General features: G+C 40.5%; 1 protein-coding gene across 2 annotated transcripts in view; it reads right to left on the bottom strand.

Moving 5' to 3' along the window:
* The window catches only part of EBF2 (EBF transcription factor 2), a 187,004-nt gene that overhangs the window by 49,881 nt on the left and 118,462 nt on the right, over window positions 1–18,661 (bottom strand). For both annotated transcript variants that reach the window (XM_019714882.2, XM_019714888.2), the window contains exon 7: window positions 7,140–7,221. In XM_019714882.2, the coding sequence (XP_019570441.1) occupies window positions 7,140–7,221 (82 nt within the window). The remainder of the gene's footprint in view (window positions 1–7,139; window positions 7,222–18,661) is intronic.

Below are 18,661 nucleotides of genomic sequence, written 5' to 3'. Positions count from 1 at the left end.
GGTCAAGGGCAGTATTTTACTAGCACACATTTTGAGAGCCCCGGGGGAGTATTAACATAATGGATGCCATTCTTGATTTGGCTGGGCCATTCTCTTCCACCAAACTCTGCCCCCAGGGACCTCATGAATCACCTGCTGTCCATCAAAACCCAGAAGCATATAGGCCCTATTAGCAGCTTAAGAATCTATGCCCTTATTGCAAAACTAAGAGAGCCTTGCTTTCCAGCAGTGCGGCATCTGATTATTCTGGAGTGTGTTCAGGCTTTAGTGCCCAAGTCTGAGTCTCCGAAAATGTTTGAGCATTCAGGCTTCGTTTCCATCTAACTGAAATCTGATATCTCCCTTCTCAAAAGTTATATAGGCAACTACCTGCATTCACTTCTCTCCCTTTTCTTCCACAAATAACTCAGAACACATTTCCTATGTGAGTTGGTCAAATCTTCTATCACCCTGATTCTTGAACCCATTAGAGACACAACAAGTCAGGGAATGGGGGTGGCAGGAGGTTATACCGTCAAACAGAAAAGCACGAAGTAACCCACAGGAAACCTTCCCTACACTTAAAGCGTGAGACTGAGTAAAAGATCCTCAGACCCTCAGAGTTTTATTTTGTTTTGGGGTTTTTCTCTGACTGCAAACAGATCATTATTATTTCTTAAGTCGGACTATCTGGTTTGTTTTACCACCAGATAACGGACTCACCTGTTGATCAGAGAGGCCATAAGTCAAGTGATTTTCATTATGTGCTTTAAAACACTGCTCGGTAGCAGAGTAACCTTCAAATGGTGGATGAGATCACAGAGCAGCTGGAGTAGCTCTTGAACTGAAAGATTTGAACTGAAGAAACCTGCAGGCAGCTGGAGCTATATTAAATTTTTACCATTTGGACTTAATTTAAACTCTCGTTTCCCTCTTCAACGGGTGTGAGAGAAACATTCAACATTTTTTATTTAAGGAAAATAGATGGTGGTGCCATTAAAAAGTTTTATATAAGAGCTGGGGGTTTAAAAAAATCATAAGGGTTTTCTGGATGGATCTTGGCCCTGTTCCAAGACATGAGTAGCCCTGCCCTTTGCTCTTGCATCGTTTAGTCAAACAGACTAATGGCTAATGAACGGCTGTGTGGACTAGGTGTCTTTGTCATCTACATTCATTTCCCCCATTGTTCCTGTTGCATCCAGCATGTTGCACTGACAGGCTCTAGGCCTGTCACATTATCCAACCACCCTGACGATGTCTGTCAGTCCTCACACAATGTCAGTCAGGCCTCACAGTGCTTCACTTCCTTTCTTCATTCTGATGACAATTTTTGTATCTTCTGTTCCCTTCTCCCCACCACTGTGCATTTCTTCTCTCTTCCTCAGAGTTCTGACAGACTTGCTGTGCGTGTCCTCCCCAAGCACCATACCCTTTCCCTCGCTCTCTACCTGTCCCTTCGAGATGCCCTTCCAGGAGGCCCATCTTGGGGTTGTGTGCCGATTCCAGGAAACAAACAGGAATCGACTCAGCACAGATGGCATTCCCAACGCAGCCTCTGAAAGGACCTTTCTTTTCCTAGAAATGTCTGTGCCCCTCCTTACATTTTGACCTCGTATCTCTTGAGGCAAAGGATGGCACGACCAGTATACGTATCTCAGTCCTCTCTCAAGCTTAACTGTATTTTAAAAAATGACGATTTGGGTGGACTGGATCTAAAAAGGGAGTAATGTAGGGGGTGAACTTGAGACACCCAAGAGTCACTCAGAAAAGATTGGAAAATGGCGGTAAGAAAAACATATCCTAGTTACAAGAAAGCCATCAGTTTAAACGGAGTTCCTTTAAAATGATTCCAGGGTTAAAGATGTGTCAAGGTACCTGGTACCAACTCCAGAATGACTAACGTACAAGTTGGTGCTGCCATACGATGGAAAACACTCCAGCCGTCTACAGTGGTCATGTCTGTTTAAACCAGAGTCCTTCTGAGGCAGGAGGGGGAGAATTGGTACCCAGGCCTCTAAGCTTTCCAATCTCAAGTAAATGATCTGCTGACATTAGTGTCCCACTATAGCTGATGCTGTGGAAATCTTTGAAATCTATTAGGAAAAGCATGCACACTTGTTTATTATTATAATGGCTGGTATCATTTAGCTCTCACATCACCCATATTTGACCACACCGCTGAGTTCCAGAAAGCAACACAAAGACAAATGGACCTTGCTGGGCCCCTGTGCTCTCAGGCAGGTCACTTGAAGACCTCAGAGAAGAACATCTAAGCTATATAAATCACTTACATATCTTATTTTCCTTATCTCCGCACTAGGATATAAGGCCCTCAAGGGAGGAGAATTTTATCTGTTTTGCTGGTGTATCTCCAGCACCTAGGATAGTGCCTGGCACATAGAATTTCCTTAATAACAGTGGTTGGGAGACTGAATAAATGAATGAATGCATCTATGTTTTCACTAGGACTTGGAGCAGACCCAGCCAGCCTATCTAGGAGAGTGACTTGGCAACAATAGCCCTGATTGTTGTCAACTTCTACTGTATTTTAGAATTTGAATGTGGGAAATGACAACATGCCTGCCTCCTCCTATTCTTGGCTTGATTTTCCAACTGCCTGCTCTGTACCCACAATGCAGAGAAATAAAGAATGGGGTTCATTATGTCTTAACAGGCCTATCAGCTTAAACTAGGCATAAATTTCATTTTGTTTCCTTGACTGAGCTGTTAATCTGGGTGTTTCACCTCATTGTTCCATTTCAAGGAGGGCAGAACTGAGTTTCTGCACACATGGTCCATGGATTTAGATTCTTTGGGAGCCCTGGAAATATTTTCTTTCCTTCTTTCCTTTCTTTCTTTCTTTCTTTCTTTCTTTCTTTCTTTCTTTCTTTCTTTCTTTCTTTCTTTCTTTCTTTCTCTCTCTCTCTCTCTCTCTCTCTCTCTCTCCTTCCTTCCTTCCTTCCTTCCTTCCTTCCTTCCTTCCTTCCTTCCTTCTTTCCCTCTCTCTCTCTCCCTCTTTTAAAAATTCATTTAACAATTTATTGAGCCCTACAGAGTGGCTGGCATTGTGCTAGGAATTGGGGAGAAATACAAAAATCAGCAAAACATACCAATTAGACTCAAGCAGCACACAGTCTGTTAGTAGACAAATAATAATTGCAAGACAATGTGATCAATGGCGTTGGAGAAGCTTGTGGAGAATGGTATGTCAGCGCAGAAGAAGGAACAAATAAGTCTGTTGGGGAGAGTCAGAAAGTGCCTCACAAAAGAGGGGACACTCAGATGTAGTCTTGAATCGTGAGTAGAAGTTGCAAATTGAAGAGAGATGAAGGGTTCTCAGGCAGAAAGGGTGAACATGGGGAAAGGTCCCACGTAATAGTCCATGTCGTAGAAATTAGTGAGGTGTGCCTGGTGAGTGGTGGGCATATGGAAACATCAGGAAATATGCACGGCAGAAGCACTGCCTGATATAATGATATTTATATCAGCCACACTTTTCTAAATCTGAGCTTTTGTCTATGGACTATAGATATTTCTAACACATCTTAAGCAAAGGAGTGACATCTTTTAAAAGGTAACTTTGGCAGTAGTGCTGAGGGTGGATTGGACAAAGATGCAGTAGAGGCAGAGGCCTATTGCAGTTTTTCAGGAGAGAAAGATGGACTGAACAGATACTTAGGAGGAGGAAGTGACACTCTAACAATAAATGAGGAGGGCAAGTATTGAGTTCTGCTGTGAACATGTGCTCATTAGTCATCCAAGGGAAGATGCCCAGGAGCAAGGCAGAGCTGTATATCTACAGCTCAGAGAAGGGTGGTGTCTGAGGAATGTCAGGAGTCATTCAGGAACAGAAGGTATTTAAAGGCAAGAGAGTGGGAAAATCATCAGGGAAAGTCCTCAGTGAACAGATCTCCATCAGAAGGGTTAAATTACATGGAGGATGCCCATTGGGTGCTAGATGAATTTCATTTCTTTAGATCAGGGGTCTGTGGAACCCTAAGAGATGCTTCAAGAGGTCTGGGAACCCCAGACATTTTAAGCAAAACCTTATTGAAATGTAGTTTTTTGTTGGGGCAGAAACTAGCATTTATCAAATTGTCAAAGGGGTCTGAGTCAAAAAATGGGTTAAAACTCATTGTGTTTCAACAAGTATTTTATAAGTCCATGATACTTAGAACTTGAACTGAATTAAAGATTCTCCATGTAACAGAGTTTTCAATGAAGAGTATACTCGAAATAGAATATGACTACAGTATAAAAATCACCAATTTTTTTGTGTACCAAAGGACACGTTCCAGAAAGTGAAGACAATAATGGAATGAGAAAAAATATTTGCAAATCACTTAGTTATCTGATAAGGGCCCAGTATCCTGAATATATAAAGAACTCTTACAACTCAACAATCAAAAGACAAATAACCCAGTTTAAAAATGGACAAAGTATTTAAATGGACGTGTCTCCAAGGAAGACATACAAATGTCCAACAAGTACATGAAAAGATGCTCAACATCATTAGTTATTGGGGAAAGAAAATCAAAACCAAAATGAGATACCACTTCATACTCATAGGATGGCTAGAATTTAAAAAACAAAACCAAAAAACAGAAAATAACAAGTGTTGGTAAAGATATTGAGAAATTGGGAACTTCATACATTATGATGGAAATATAAAATGGTACAGCCACTGTGGAAAACAATTTGGCAATTCCTCCAAAAGTTAAAGATAGAGTTACCATATAACGAGAAATTCTACTCTTAGGTATAAACTCAAGAGAATTGAAAACACATGTTCACAAAAACGTGTACACAAATGTTCATAGTAGCATTATTTATAAAAACTAAAAAGTAGAAACAACCCAAGTGTCCATCAATTAATGTATAGCTAAACAAAATGTGGTATACACTTATAATGGAATATTATTCAGCCATAAAAAGGAATGAAGTACTGATACATGCTACAATATGGCTGAACCTTGAAAGAAACTGGGCACAAAAGTCCACATATTATATGATTCCATTTATATGAAAAGTTTACAATAGACAAATCCATAGAGACAGAAAGTAGATAATGGTTGCTAGTGGGTGGGAAGAAAAGGGAATTACTTTTTTGGGCTGATGGAAATGTTCTGGAATCATATAGTGGTGATAGTTGTACAACATTATGAATATACAAAAAGCCACTGAATTGCACACTTTAAAATGGTTAAAATGGTGGATGATACGTTATATGAATTTTATCTCAACAAAAACTGCAAAAAAAAAAAAAAAAAATGCCAATTGTCTTTAGCTCTACCCCAGAAATAAAACAATCACTTAATCCACAAATGTTTAAAAAAAGCATCTTTTCCCTTTGCAAAAGTTGCATACGTTCACCCAGGATGAGAATTCTTTGTCATTTTGAGATCAGCAGTATTTATTCTAACCCTATGAAAAACTCAGGCACATTGAGAACCTCCCTAAATAACTGGAGAAGGAGAAGAAATATTAGTGTGCTTAGTGAGTACATTTCTACGATTTCGGATAAATAAGATGGCAAGGCATTCTATTAAAAGTCTCTTTGAATTTATAAGCGCATTCTCAAATTTAAAACTTTGGAAGTACTGGTAGAGCGTAAGGGGTGGGGGGTAAAAATGCACACTGTCAGCTTCTTTTCCTGCCTCTGTCTCTTCCGGAAGTGAAAGCTGAGCTTCGGTCATTGAGGCACTTTGGAATTCTTTTGAATTTCACACTTTTGGGGACTGAAGTTATTTATGTTTCCATTGAAATACTAAGTACCATAAACCTCTGAGTAGCATAAATACTGAGTCCCACAGCCTGTGCACAATGTTCCTGCCTGATCCCCAAGAAAGGGCGTTTTATTTCTATTTGTCTTCGTGTCATACAGCATGATGGCGAGGAGGGGTTTAACTTTTTAAAGAGAGGTGGATAATAGCGTTAAATAACAAAAAATGTCCCGGTCCCAGTAAGATGATTTGATAACCATGATGTGGTGAAAAACACACACACCAAAAAACAAGAATTTGTTTTTCAAAGTAGTTCTCTCTGGCCTTGTGTGCACCCCTCTCCCCGATTAACTCTTTAATGACTCCATTCCCAAACCATAATTTGTGGACTCCAGTACAAAATGAATACGGGCAGCCCCCTGTTCAGAAATTAAGAATTTCAAAAAGGCAACTGCAAAGCCATCGACCTAACAGCTACACATGCCTCAAAGTCATGGCCTGGTGGAAGGATTTGCTCACACAGCTGCTGGCTGCCGGCTCCACCACCTCCTTCCTGCAACTAGAGGTGAGTCACTGAAACTCCCAGAACCTCACTTTCCTCCTCTGAAACAGAAGGCTCATCATCCCCATCTTTCTCACTGCTGCCACGGTTATTTTTTTAAAGTCTCAAGCTTCAATACCATTGTTTAACACATTTTTAATGTTTCTGTGGGGAAGGGAGCACTGTGTCTTTCCATTGGGCACAAACGGCAGGAAAGCCATTTGGTGGATTAGACGTGGGTCCTTCAAAGATGAAGGAAGGGGGGCCGAGAGGGTCTCTCATCCCCAACCTGACACACGTTGCCTTGCTCTGTGTTTTTATTAGCTTGCCTCCTCAGTACATCAGTGGCAAGGGTGATGAAACCGGTGGCAGATTTAACTGTCAGGCAGCTGGGTCACTGTCCCGTGGGTCTTGTTGTCATGCTGCGATCTTAAAGTGACCACGGCTGTTTGGCTGCTGCTTTCCAAAAGACTCCAAGAGAGACCACGGAATAGTTAATCGGTGGAAAAGGGAAGGAAGAGGCTGTTGCTTGTAGAGAGCACAGAGAAGCTGCTTTGAGAAATCCCAAGGTGGCTGAATATCAAGAACACGCTTCCTGCTGTGGGCAGCTGTGTGTGCGAAGGGCAGCCTGAGGGCTTAAAATCAAATCTCCAGCATGGGTTGGTGCCCCTCCCCTGGGGCTCTGACACGGGAGGCAGAAGGCCTAAACACTCTGAAATGAAGAAACCCTCAGTGCTATCAACGAGCATTATCATTTGCCGTTATCTTTCTTATTGTTAGCAATCACAGTGAATAATGTGTTCTAAGAAAAAAGGAAAGAAAGAAAAGAAAAAGAGTGCAATGGAGAGAGAAAACAGGATGACTTATTTCACAGGAAAAATCCGCAGGCCCCTTACCTGAAACCTTCTCATGTCCCTTGGGTTTCCTGCTGTTTTCAAACAATTCTGATTGCACTTGAGGAAAAATTTTAAAAAGAATCTGTGAAGAGAAAGCAATGTGTTACATTTTTTAAGTAAACATGTTTTTAGAGAGACTATCTCTCTGCGTTAGATTAGATTTGATTTGGAAGTGATTGTATTTCAGGTCTGGGGAGTTTCAGCGGGCTTTGCCTGGAAAGGAACGTTGCTGACCCTCTGCAATTTGCAAATTTGGATATTTTCAGATTCCAGTCTGCTCCATCACTGGGGAGGATAGTGAAGTGGTTCACAAGCTGGGTTCTGGTGTGTATACCCGCCCCAGAGTTGCTGGGGAGCTCTCTATCAAAAAAAAAAAAAAAAAAGGGGGCTTCAAAAGCAGCAGTGACTCCTGCCGTGCAGAAATGTCTTGCTTCAGGGTTAAAAATGTCATGACTTAGCCCAGAATCCCAGGGTTCCTCACGAATGTGGCTTTCCGCTGGCCACACACACCTTCCTGCTCACACACCTCACATGTACACCCTCACACACAAAGGGGGCCTGATATTTTCAACTGATGGCTATAAAGTCACAAAAAGGTATGTTACCATCCAAAGACAGAGTCAGACTGTGCAGGTATACGTTGGGGTTTATATGATTAATAATAAGTATGAACATTCCTTTTAGACCTTTGATAGATTATCCATAAAATATAAAGGCAAAGAACAATGGTTGGAGGTTATCATTTGTAAGACATATTTTTTAAGCCAACATTCTCCTAAGTAAACTATTTGCACAATTTAAAAATTGGGCATCTTTAATCAGACAAGTATACCAACCAAGAAAAATGGCAGAAGTGGCCTTCTCGGCCATTTACGTATTTAATGTTTGGAATTTTGTTTCAAAATACAATAAGTTTTTCATTTATTTTACTTGCAGGGTCTTTTTCCTTAAAAAAAAAAAAAAAAAAAAAAAAATCCAGCTTTTGCAGTGTTAAAGTCCCAGGTGAGCTAGGCCTATTTCCCTTTCTGTTACTATGACAACGAAATTTTACCGCAGTCCCAAAGTCCCTTCAGAACTCTCACATCCATGCCTTGAATTAGAACTTTAAAGGAAAAGATATACATTTTCCCCAGGATTTACCAACAAAAATAAGTAGAAATCAACAATGCTTCCAAAAATTCAATTTTAAAGCAACGGTTGGTGAGATGCTGTCATGCTGACCTTCTGTTTATTTTTGTTTTTTTTAACAATCACAAAAGAATTAGAGAGTGCTCTAATTTATTGTATTTAGCACTTAAAACAAAATAGTAAATGATAAAGGAGGAGAGAAGGGGGATTACACTCTTCAGAGCGGGTTTTTCATATTTGAGGCTCTTTTACTCTAGATTTGCTAAAAAATATTTGGCCAAGTGTTCCTGACCCCTATCTAATGAAGAAGGTTGGGTGTGAATTTCAAAATAACAGCTAAGTATTTTTTCATTATTTTATAACATCTGTTTTTCACTTCTCTCTTTTCATCTCTTCTGGAGCAGGACGTTAGGTGTTGCCATGAAGTGTCCAGGGTCTTTTTTATTCAAGAGAGGGACCTCCAGAATGACAAGACAGAGAAAATGGTCCCACTGCTTTCCGCAGCGCTCAAATTCACAACCTGCCTTCTCTTTCTAAAATGCAGTGAAAGGTCTGCCCAGAGCAATCGGAGCATGTTATAATGGAGAGCTGCTTTTATTTAAGAAAAGATGGATCAGAATGCAAACACTTTGTTTTTTAAGGGGGAACACTCTTCCGTTTGTGCATTCACAGCAAAGTGATCTACAGGCACTGACGATGCACGGAGACGCTCTCCTGAAATCCTTAAAACTTGCCTTTTTCTCACTTGCGTCTCTCTCCAAATAAGTCCCCACCCACACACCACATTTGCCCTCCATCACGCTCATCAGTGATTTACCTCTCCCTCCCCACAAAAAACTCCCCCACTAAACCCAACTTCTTCTCACCAACTCCTTGATTTAGGGAAAGTTTTGCCACAACTGGGCTCCTTATAATGCATTCTGTGTGTGTTATATTTCCCCTTACCTACCCTACCCTGCCTCCAAAATGTATCTGGTGAAAACATTAATGTTCACGAAGGCATTATTATAGGAATGGTGTGGTAGGTGGAAAAGTGCAAAGGAGATAAATGTTTACATAAAATCAAATTGATTTAGGGAAACAAGGAGCCTGCTGAAAGGCTTTATTCATTTTAAATTAGGACCCTTAACAGTTCTTTGGATGGAAAACACCCAGTTTTGAATTGCTCACTGGCCTGGGGTCTGAATTTGTAACCCACACAGCCCCCTGCACACTAAAGACGTACAATTGTGTTCACAAAGGAGAAGAGAGTGGTGGAGTAAGAAGGGAGGGAACAGGGGAAAAAGAGAGAGAGAGAAAGGAATCTATTACATTGTACAGTACTTTCTAAAAACAGGCAGATCTACTTCTAAATGGCTAGCACCAGAAATTATGGCCTGGACATTTTATATATAGACATTAAAATAAATTTTTAAAGAAATTCTGGGGCTTACTGACATCTGCAATTTTTTCTCTTTTTTTTTTTTTTTTTTTTTATAACTGATGTCTTTCACCTCCCTTCGTAAGCCCCTCCACCCACCACGGGCAGGGGCCTGCTACAGAAGCCTCCACTAGCCACACCAGCCATTAACCACAGCGCAGCTTGCAGAGAATGAATCCCCTGTGTCTAGATCCCTCCCAAGCCAGAGCTGCCTGGAAAATGTCAATTCTCTCCACTCAGAAATGGGAAACCAAAATGAATTACAAGATTCAGACCAAATGTGTAGATTCTCATCAGGATGGAAGTTGTTATTTTCACTTTCTCCAAACAATGTTGACTACATAAATATTATCACCACTTAGCATGGCACACTTTGCAGGACTGCTTCTCATCTCATTCCTTAAGAGTGAACACTAATAACTATAGGTTTCCCCTTGTTTTATAAATAAAGAGGAATAGAGAGGTGGGGTCAAAATCGTAACTCAAGCCCTCAGATTTCATTCTGGTTCCTAGGTCAACTGAGGCAATAGAATGTATCAAAGGGCATTCCTTCACTCCACAAATATTTATTAAATGCTGACAGTGTGCTAGTCTTGACCTGCTACCAACTAACAACGTAACCAAGTTACCTCACTTTCCTGGGCCTCAGTTTCTTCAAATGTTAAGAGGGTTTAACTGGATTATCCCCAGGGTTCCTTTCAACACTAATATTCTATGTTGATAGAATATTAAAAATACATAGACTTGAGAACCCTCCAGAAATGACTACATTGGGAGAAGAAACCACTGAAGACAAAAGGACCATGATTTACTGAAGTCCAAGTGGGGAATGTGTGCGGGAGTTTTCTGAGAGATAGGTCAAATCCACTGACCCAAGACCAAAAGTAAAATAAGCAAGGACATCAGACGGGTGGAAAATGGGGCATCTTAACTGATGCCTTGGCCAGAGCTGGTGGCACCCGAGGTTGATGGAAAGGTTGTTGAGCAAGATGCACTTTCCCTTTAGGATCCTCCTCTATGCTTCTGAAGCAGGAAAAGGTGGCTCCGGATTATCACAGACCAGAGCCATCTCTGTCGCTGCTCACCATCCTGTGTGGTCCAGCAGCTGAAGGGTCACAGAGGGCAAGGAAAGAAGGCTTGCCAAATGCCTACTCTGTGCCATGCTCCCAGCCATGTGCTTGATACTCAATGCCTCATTTATTTCTCACAACAACTTTATGAGTGACAAATCATCTCACAGCTAGGAAAAACAAAGGCGCCAAGAATTTAAGAAATTTGCCCAAGATCACTCAACTTGTAAGTGACAGAAACAAGGGTTTAAACCTGGGTCTTTCTGGCAACAAGCTCCATCTGGCATTCTATGATTCCTGCACCAATTAGACTGTGGTGATGGTTGCACAACTCTGAGAATATATTAAAAACCATTGAACTGTACACTTTGAGTGGGTGAACTTTATAGTATGTAAATAATATTTCAGTATAGCTGTTAAAAAAAAAACACTTCAGAAAACAAGATCTGAAAAAAGCAAAACAACAACAAAACATAAAGGATTCTGGTTTCTTGGAGAGTGAGAGGACTGTAGCAGCACCCCAAGAGAAAAACATTAGGTCAAAGATAATTGCATGGAAATAAATGCCTACTATTGGAAACCCCTGCTGAGTTCATTTATTTACTCATTTGATCAATTATTAAGTGTGTAGTATGTGCCACGAAGGTTCAAACACAAAGGCAAACAAGACTGACAAAATCCTTGCTTTCCTGGAGCACACAACCAACTCTTCAAAACATGCTTCTTCAGATTCTGAGATGAGTCTGGAGACCTCTGAATATGGGTTTGAGTAAAACCCCAGGGGATTACCTAGTACCCAAGAAATCTTGCTCCCTCCCAATCTCTGGAATATTGGAGCACTTGGCACTGTTCAAGGATAAAATGAAAGCTCCTAGGTGACTCTAGACGTGTGCTGAGCCCACCCCACAAAGAAATTGCGATTCAAACTAGATGCACAAATAGGGTGCACAGTTAAGGTCTTGTAGGGCAGGAGGGAGTCTCTATGTCACAGGAAGGGTAACTACTTAATATTCATGCCAGATTCTAAGATGACAACTAATGATCTGACTAGTGCAAAACCCAGGATAATATTTCTCCAGATTTGTGGATGAAGCCATTTAATTTACCTCGAATTTGAAATCTAAAATCTAGTGCCTTCTAAAAAATTGTAATACACAAAATCTTTAGGAAAGCCCCATGGAAGGCACAAAAGCTTCTTTTAACAAAAAGATTAAATGAGGACATATATCAAAAGAATGTGAACTTGGCACTAGTTAACTAACAGTTACCGTGATGCAGGGCCTTACTCTATGCAAAATAATAGGTAAAATACCTTTGACTTTGAAACTTATTCTCTTAAAAAATTTTAATTATGCCTAGCTTGGAAACAATGTGATGACATGGCCACATCTATACACTATGGCGATAAGAACACTCCCACACTCTCAAAGGGCCAAGAGTGGGGTTGCTGGATTCGGTTCTCTCTCTGCCATGACGGACCATAAGCAGCCTGGATCACTAAAGTCTGACCTGTATACAGCACTGATATAGCCTCACAAACCATGGAGGTGTTTAAAGTTCTACGTCCATTGATTTTTGAGGAAAAGACAATTTATCTGGATTAACTGCTAAACCTCCTTTTCCAGAGTCCTATAAATTAAAACACAACTGGTTTCCACTGTTTGTGAGTGCTTCTGAAAATTAGGTAATCCCTTTCCTTTAAAACACTCTCATATCAGCTCTGAGCACTACCAAATGTAGGGATACGCTGGATCATAAAATCATATTTGAAAGGAATGGGCAGTTGCTTCGCTTCTTCCAGGATCCTTTCAAGCTTACCTCCTTTGGGGAACAGGGCAGAGTGAGGAACGGCGCTGGATGGACAAACCCGGGGGACCATTTTCTCACTCCGAGAATGGCCTGCATGGCAGCTCACTCTGCTTTATGTGGTAGGACCTAAATGATGGGTCTCCACTTAAGACCAGTAAAAAACATATTGATAAGCTTCCAGCTTTCATCTAGGTCTGAACCGTTACATCCTCTTTGAACCTTCCAACAACAGAGCGAACACATTTTCCTCCCCCAAAAGCCTCCAACAGACTCCAAACCCAGGCGACCCAAGTAAGGTCATAGGCAGCAGCGGGATCAGCCTTTGACTGAAGATGACTTGACAAATCAAGTTGACACCTTGAAACATCTGTTGATTTTAGGTGTCAGTCCAGGTAAGAAACGGCCCTGAAGCTCTGAGGGCCTTAGGAAGACTCTTACTTAAGTCCCCACTAAAATAAAGAGAGTGTGGAGGTCAACCTCTCCATCGGCTCTTCCTACACCCTACAGACTTGACAATGGGACATCTGAGAACGCCTGGACTTGAGATCTGCTTGGTAAAGTGGTGGCCAGCACAAAGGTCCAAGAAGACCCATGGAAAGGGGAGATGATTTAAAAGTTTGACTCACTGGCTTTTTTAGGCTTAAATCAAATACTCATTTTCATAAGCTGATGTTCCACGTAATCCACTTGTTTATACAATCTCTTAAAAAGTAAATATAAATGCATGAACAGAGTAGGTATAGAATCTTTCATCTCCACAGAAATTCCTCTGGAAGGGTCATATTACCATTAAAGCTTATTCCCTAGACTATTTCAATAAAAGACCATTTCAGATCTGAAAATTTTAAGTTTCCAGAAAATTTTCAAGCAGTAAATGTTCTTGCTTCCAACTATGTTCACCCTCTCTAACTCCTTTTGGCTAAAAGACTAATCACGATGATGATTATAATAATAACAAAAATAGTCCATATTCATTGACATCATATTATTTGCCATGTATGATTCCGTTTAATCCACTATATTCGGAGAACAGGAAAATTAACATCCCCATTTTACAGAGGAAATGAACAAGACTCAGAAAGATTATATTACTTGCCCAAGATCAAATAGCTAGTAAGCGGAAGAACTAGAAGTGGAACTCTGGTTTGTCTGACTCTTAGAAAAACATTGCTCTGGTGGGAGCTTGGCCAGGCTTCTTTTGAAGGAAAAGGTGGACACATTGCCAAGCAACTCTTTGTTTCCAGGGACTAGTGCCTCGCTAATCTATGTACATGGAAGATCACATCGCGTCCTTCATCTTACTCCCTGGAAATGAGAGTGGAGTCGTTCTTCATGTTACAAAACAAAACAAGCAAACAAAAATGTCTTTCATTCCTACCAGGGTCTGCATTCTCCAGCAATTCGGTGGCTATTTTGGAGTGTGCAGAGGAAGATAAGCAAATCTATCAGATAGTTGGAAAACAAGATGTCTCAAGAACCCAATGATACAAAGATGGCACAGACCAAACAGCTGCAGCCCTCTGCAAAAAGAATGCAAAAATTTCTCAAATTAGAGGAGTAAGAGTCAAGGTCATTTTGTCCATCAAGATGATAAAGAAAAAAAAAGCTGGAAGTCAAATGTGTAACATAAGAAGTTGAATTAAATGTTGGAAAACATTTTTTGAGAATCAAGTCACCAAAGCTAAATTTTGAATGCATTACCCAAGGGACGGAGGAGACTCTCCTACATTGGAGATTTTTAAATAGACCATCAAGTTCAATCCTTTGGCAGCAGATAATTTCAGTCTTTTATGTGGCAGCTGATTGGGGTGTCCTTACCAAGCCATTTCCACATGTCAAAATTTCTGTAATTTTTTTTTTGCTTGCTTGCTTAATATTTATTGTAAGAATTAGGGACCTTTAGTTCTTTTCTCTATAATATGACCTCTTAGGCCAGTACTGAGGAATAGTTAGTTATCTGTGCAAAGTGTTTGGGTCAATGCCTGGTACCTAGTAAGTTAGCTCCTTCACCTTTTACGAGACATGCTTATACCCCCCTCCCCTGAACGGCCCCTTCTCCCCCACCACATTTTAAAATGGCCCCCTTTTCATACAAAAGTACTAGAGGGATTTGCCACAAATTCAGATCTGCTCTCTCCCTGTACTCTTTATCTCTTCAATATTTTTATAAATATGTATATATATACACACACACAGTATATTCCACTTGAAGATCTTGCCTTAATTTTTCAAGAGAGATATTTAAAACACACACACACACGCAATTAATCTATTACAACAGATTGCAAGACAGGAACAACAACAACAAAAAGATGGTGGGTCAAAACCCTCATCACTGTTTTCAGTAAACTATGGTCAGGCAAGATGATTCAGAGCTACACACACTCACTCTGGTTCCTAACTGGCAACAGGCCCCATCGAATCATTTTCTATTCCATGTTCACACCAATTACAAGCTCCTGAAAGTGGCATTTCAGTTTGGCAATAGCGCCTTCCGTTACCAAGCACACAGCCTCAGGAGTAAGAGCCGCTGTATTCATTTAGGCACCAGGAGGGAAGACTTCTCCCACTGTGTAATCCGACTCCATATCGATAGACTTCATTTCCAAGCCATTTCATGATTTCTTCTGGAGGGAATGTCTCCCATGGCTCAAGTGGCAAGCAACTGACTGTAAACAGTCACTGAGGTGCCAAAACAAGGAGGCCACTTTGATTCTCCACTTATTTCTGACCAGCAACTCACTACAGTTTCTGAGGACCTAGGGTTATAGGGTGGGAATTTTTTTCTTCTTCTATATTCAGACACATTTTCACTCTTCTGAATTCCATTACTTGGCATCACGAGGCTCGCAGGGAAAAAAATCTCTGAGGAAAAGTCCTTGTTTTTGCACTTGGATGAAAATCTAACACTATTAATGAAAATAATAATTGAACTCTTTGGGCTTGAATTGGAATGAAACACAACACTAAGAGCATGTTTGTAATTCCAATTGTGCTCATAAAATGTCTTTGGAGAGCTCTTTGCAATGTGCACAGTTCCATCTTTTTCTATGTTCTTTTTTTTTAACCGTATCTTTTTTTTTTTTCTTTTCAGTGTCTCTTCCTCTTTCTTCTCATCAAGAAAAGAGGAAAAAAAAAGACTGAGTGAAACTGAACCAGTTACAGACTGACTTCAGGAAACATCTTTCATTGAGACTTTAGAATTAGAATACAAATCTATTTCCCTTTCTAATGCCATGACTACTCGGGTGAAGGAGAGAAATGAAGTTATTAGCCAGCCATCAGCTTAATGGGTCCTTACCATCCTATTTCCTTAGCGCCCCTTCTCCCCTTCTGCCACCTTCCTCTCCCCCTCTGTCACAGGCCCTCCCCATGAAGCTCATCTATGCTAGGCTGAGCAGTGAACACCAATTACACCAAGAGCCCTTTGCTGTTGCCTGGTCCGCTGGTTTTACTGTTTTGCCAGATGGTTGAGGCCAGTGTGTAAAACTCTCTACCCTACCATTAATTCATAACTCGGTAATAACTTTCCCACGGCTCCGGGAAACTGAAATGAAGTGCAAATGTGAATATTTGAAAAGGGAATCAAGGTTGGACAACTCTTTTACACCTGCCAGAAGAGATACCAGTCAGACAAAAAGGTATCCCTCTTTACACAGGCTGGAATGCTACTTTCCAGAAACTAAGGCAGACTGATTGAATATGCAATGTTAGATAAAGTGGCGAACAAAGGTCAGAGTCCAGGATCCTCCTATCATTGCTTTCTCTCTGCAGTTTTCAGCTTTACACCTTTTGCACCTATGGGTCCATTCACTAATGACCTTGAGTTGGAGCATCTATGTAATGATATATTCTTATAACAGAGTCGTAGATTAGCAGATATGAGTGCATTCTCTTGCTAAGACAGGACATCATCCAATGTTTGTTAGCATCATTAAACTAAAACTGACTTTTCACCTGCTCCCATACCATATGCAGCTGCAAATTTTTAAATTAAACTATGAAGCCATGCATAAATTTACATATATTACAGACTAGCCTCTCCATTTAACATGCAAATGTACTCCAATGTTTCAGAACACCTTCTGTCGCTAATTAATTTGCTGAATTATAATTAGACTAATCCTGCATAATTAATAAGCACAGATTTTTTTTTAATTTGTAAGCAGCTTGAGGAGATCATTCACTTCCTTCTATAAACTGCTAAGTAAGTGTTAAAAAAAAATCTGGAAAGAACATGTGTGAAAAGGTATGTTTGATGTCGCATACAAACTCAAACTAGCGTGGAAGATACAGAAGTCAGTATTGATAAAGGTACATGTTTGAAGCCAACATTCAAACAATCAAAAAAAATTGCATTCAGAGGATGGGGAGTAATTCTCCCTTTGTCTCCTTGTATATAGTGTTTTATTCTTTGCCTTCTATCCGTGGGAGCTTCCAAGATCACAGAGGCGGAAGAGGATTAAAGTAACCGTATGTTGTATTAGGAGAGATAATGATATTAACACTCCACTGTATATCAAAACACTCTGTGCATGCTGGGTGCTTATAAGCCCCTTTGATGGTATTTGGAATCATTTTCATTTTGGCTGCCAAAAGCACCCTAGATGCATCTAGTGGAAACAATTACGTTCCATTAGTACTGTATCCATTCGGTAATGATGACGATGAAGGGTCCCACTTTAAAGCTGAAGAGTAGAGTCTCCACGACATGTATACATCTGTGCACTTGAAAATGTGAAACTCTATAGTTTCTCAAGTAAACATGAAGCTGAATTTCAACCCAAAAAATAAATCAGGATCAGGAGAGCTCAAGGTATGGATCGATGACTTGCCAGAAAATTCAAACTAAGTTGGGGACCTGGAAGGCCAAGCTAAGTTTACTGGACAGTCACGCAAATTGAGAACAAATCTAGACAGAGAATGTGGGAAATGCATGTTCTGGTAGGAGAAGTTCCTAAACCTTCAAAGAGAGGAGAAATAGAATTTTAGAGAAAACACAGAACTCCTTGGCCCTTCTACTCAGCAAAATCACTAATATCAGTGGCCAAAAGATGGTTAGGCCCAAAGAATAGAGACACTTGAAATGCGCCTGGTTTTCTAACACTACAATTTAGTTTTTTATAGTGACTTCACGCACAATAGAAATGTCTTCTGAAGAATGGGAAATGATTTTCCCATGTTCATTACTATACCAAATATACTTTCTCACTGGCCAGCCAACATTTATTTTTCTTACAAAGCTAGGACATAAGCTGGCGTAGGAACTGAGAAGAAAGTTAAAAAGATCACTAGCACCTCAGACGCTTGTGCTCATATACAGGAGCAGATGCCAGGGGGCCAAACCGAGGGGCGGCTTCTGCTTTTGCCCTGAGAGGTATTCACACTAACCTCCTTCTCTTCCCCTTATCTGGAAGGGGAACCCGAGACAGCTACCTCATGGGGCTACTGCAGTGACTAACTCGGGTGACAAAAATCTTTTGAAAGCACCTGGAAAAAGCTGTGACAATTTTTCTGAGCTAAGCAACGTTATTACGTGGAGAGTTTAGAAACATAAGACATTTGGACAGTTTTTTTGAGTCAAACCATAGCCTCTGCCTTTAGTACCCATCTGAAGAAATTAAAAGGTTCAGGAAGATTTTTAAAACCCTAAAAGAAAGGGAGTTTTGTGTGCATTTCATAGTTACTCAGAAGTAACGTAACAGCAGCTGGAATAACAATACTAATAAGGGGCTAAAATCACTTCCTTTCAAAAGATATATGAATGGCCATGGAAATCTTCAATAATGTCTTCACTTTTCAAGAGAAATCATTCCAATGTTTTGCGCTTCTCTTTCAGACTCCCTGAATCCCATTTTGAACGATTCTAATAGGAAACCTGGTTTCTCTGTAGTCAGGAAACATGTGCACGTCTATTTTTCGAAGGCATAAAAGTGCTTAATGGTTAAAACTCAGAGGGAAAGGGAGGGACTTGCTCTTCCCCCCTTAAACGTTGATGGGCTGAGTCTCCTACACACTATCTGAAGCAGAGCTTTAGATGGAAAGAGCCAGACAGGTCAAGTCAAGTCCCAAGTATTGACAGGGAAGTGGTTTGC

This window comes from Rhinolophus sinicus, linkage group LG07, assembly GCF_036562045.2.
Source record: "Rhinolophus sinicus isolate RSC01 linkage group LG07, ASM3656204v1, whole genome shotgun sequence".
In the NCBI taxonomy this organism is placed as follows: Eukaryota; Metazoa; Chordata; class Mammalia; order Chiroptera; family Rhinolophidae; genus Rhinolophus; species Rhinolophus sinicus.
The sequence above is the reverse complement of the archived record's forward strand: the minus strand, read 5'-3'. Positions and strand labels throughout refer to the sequence as shown.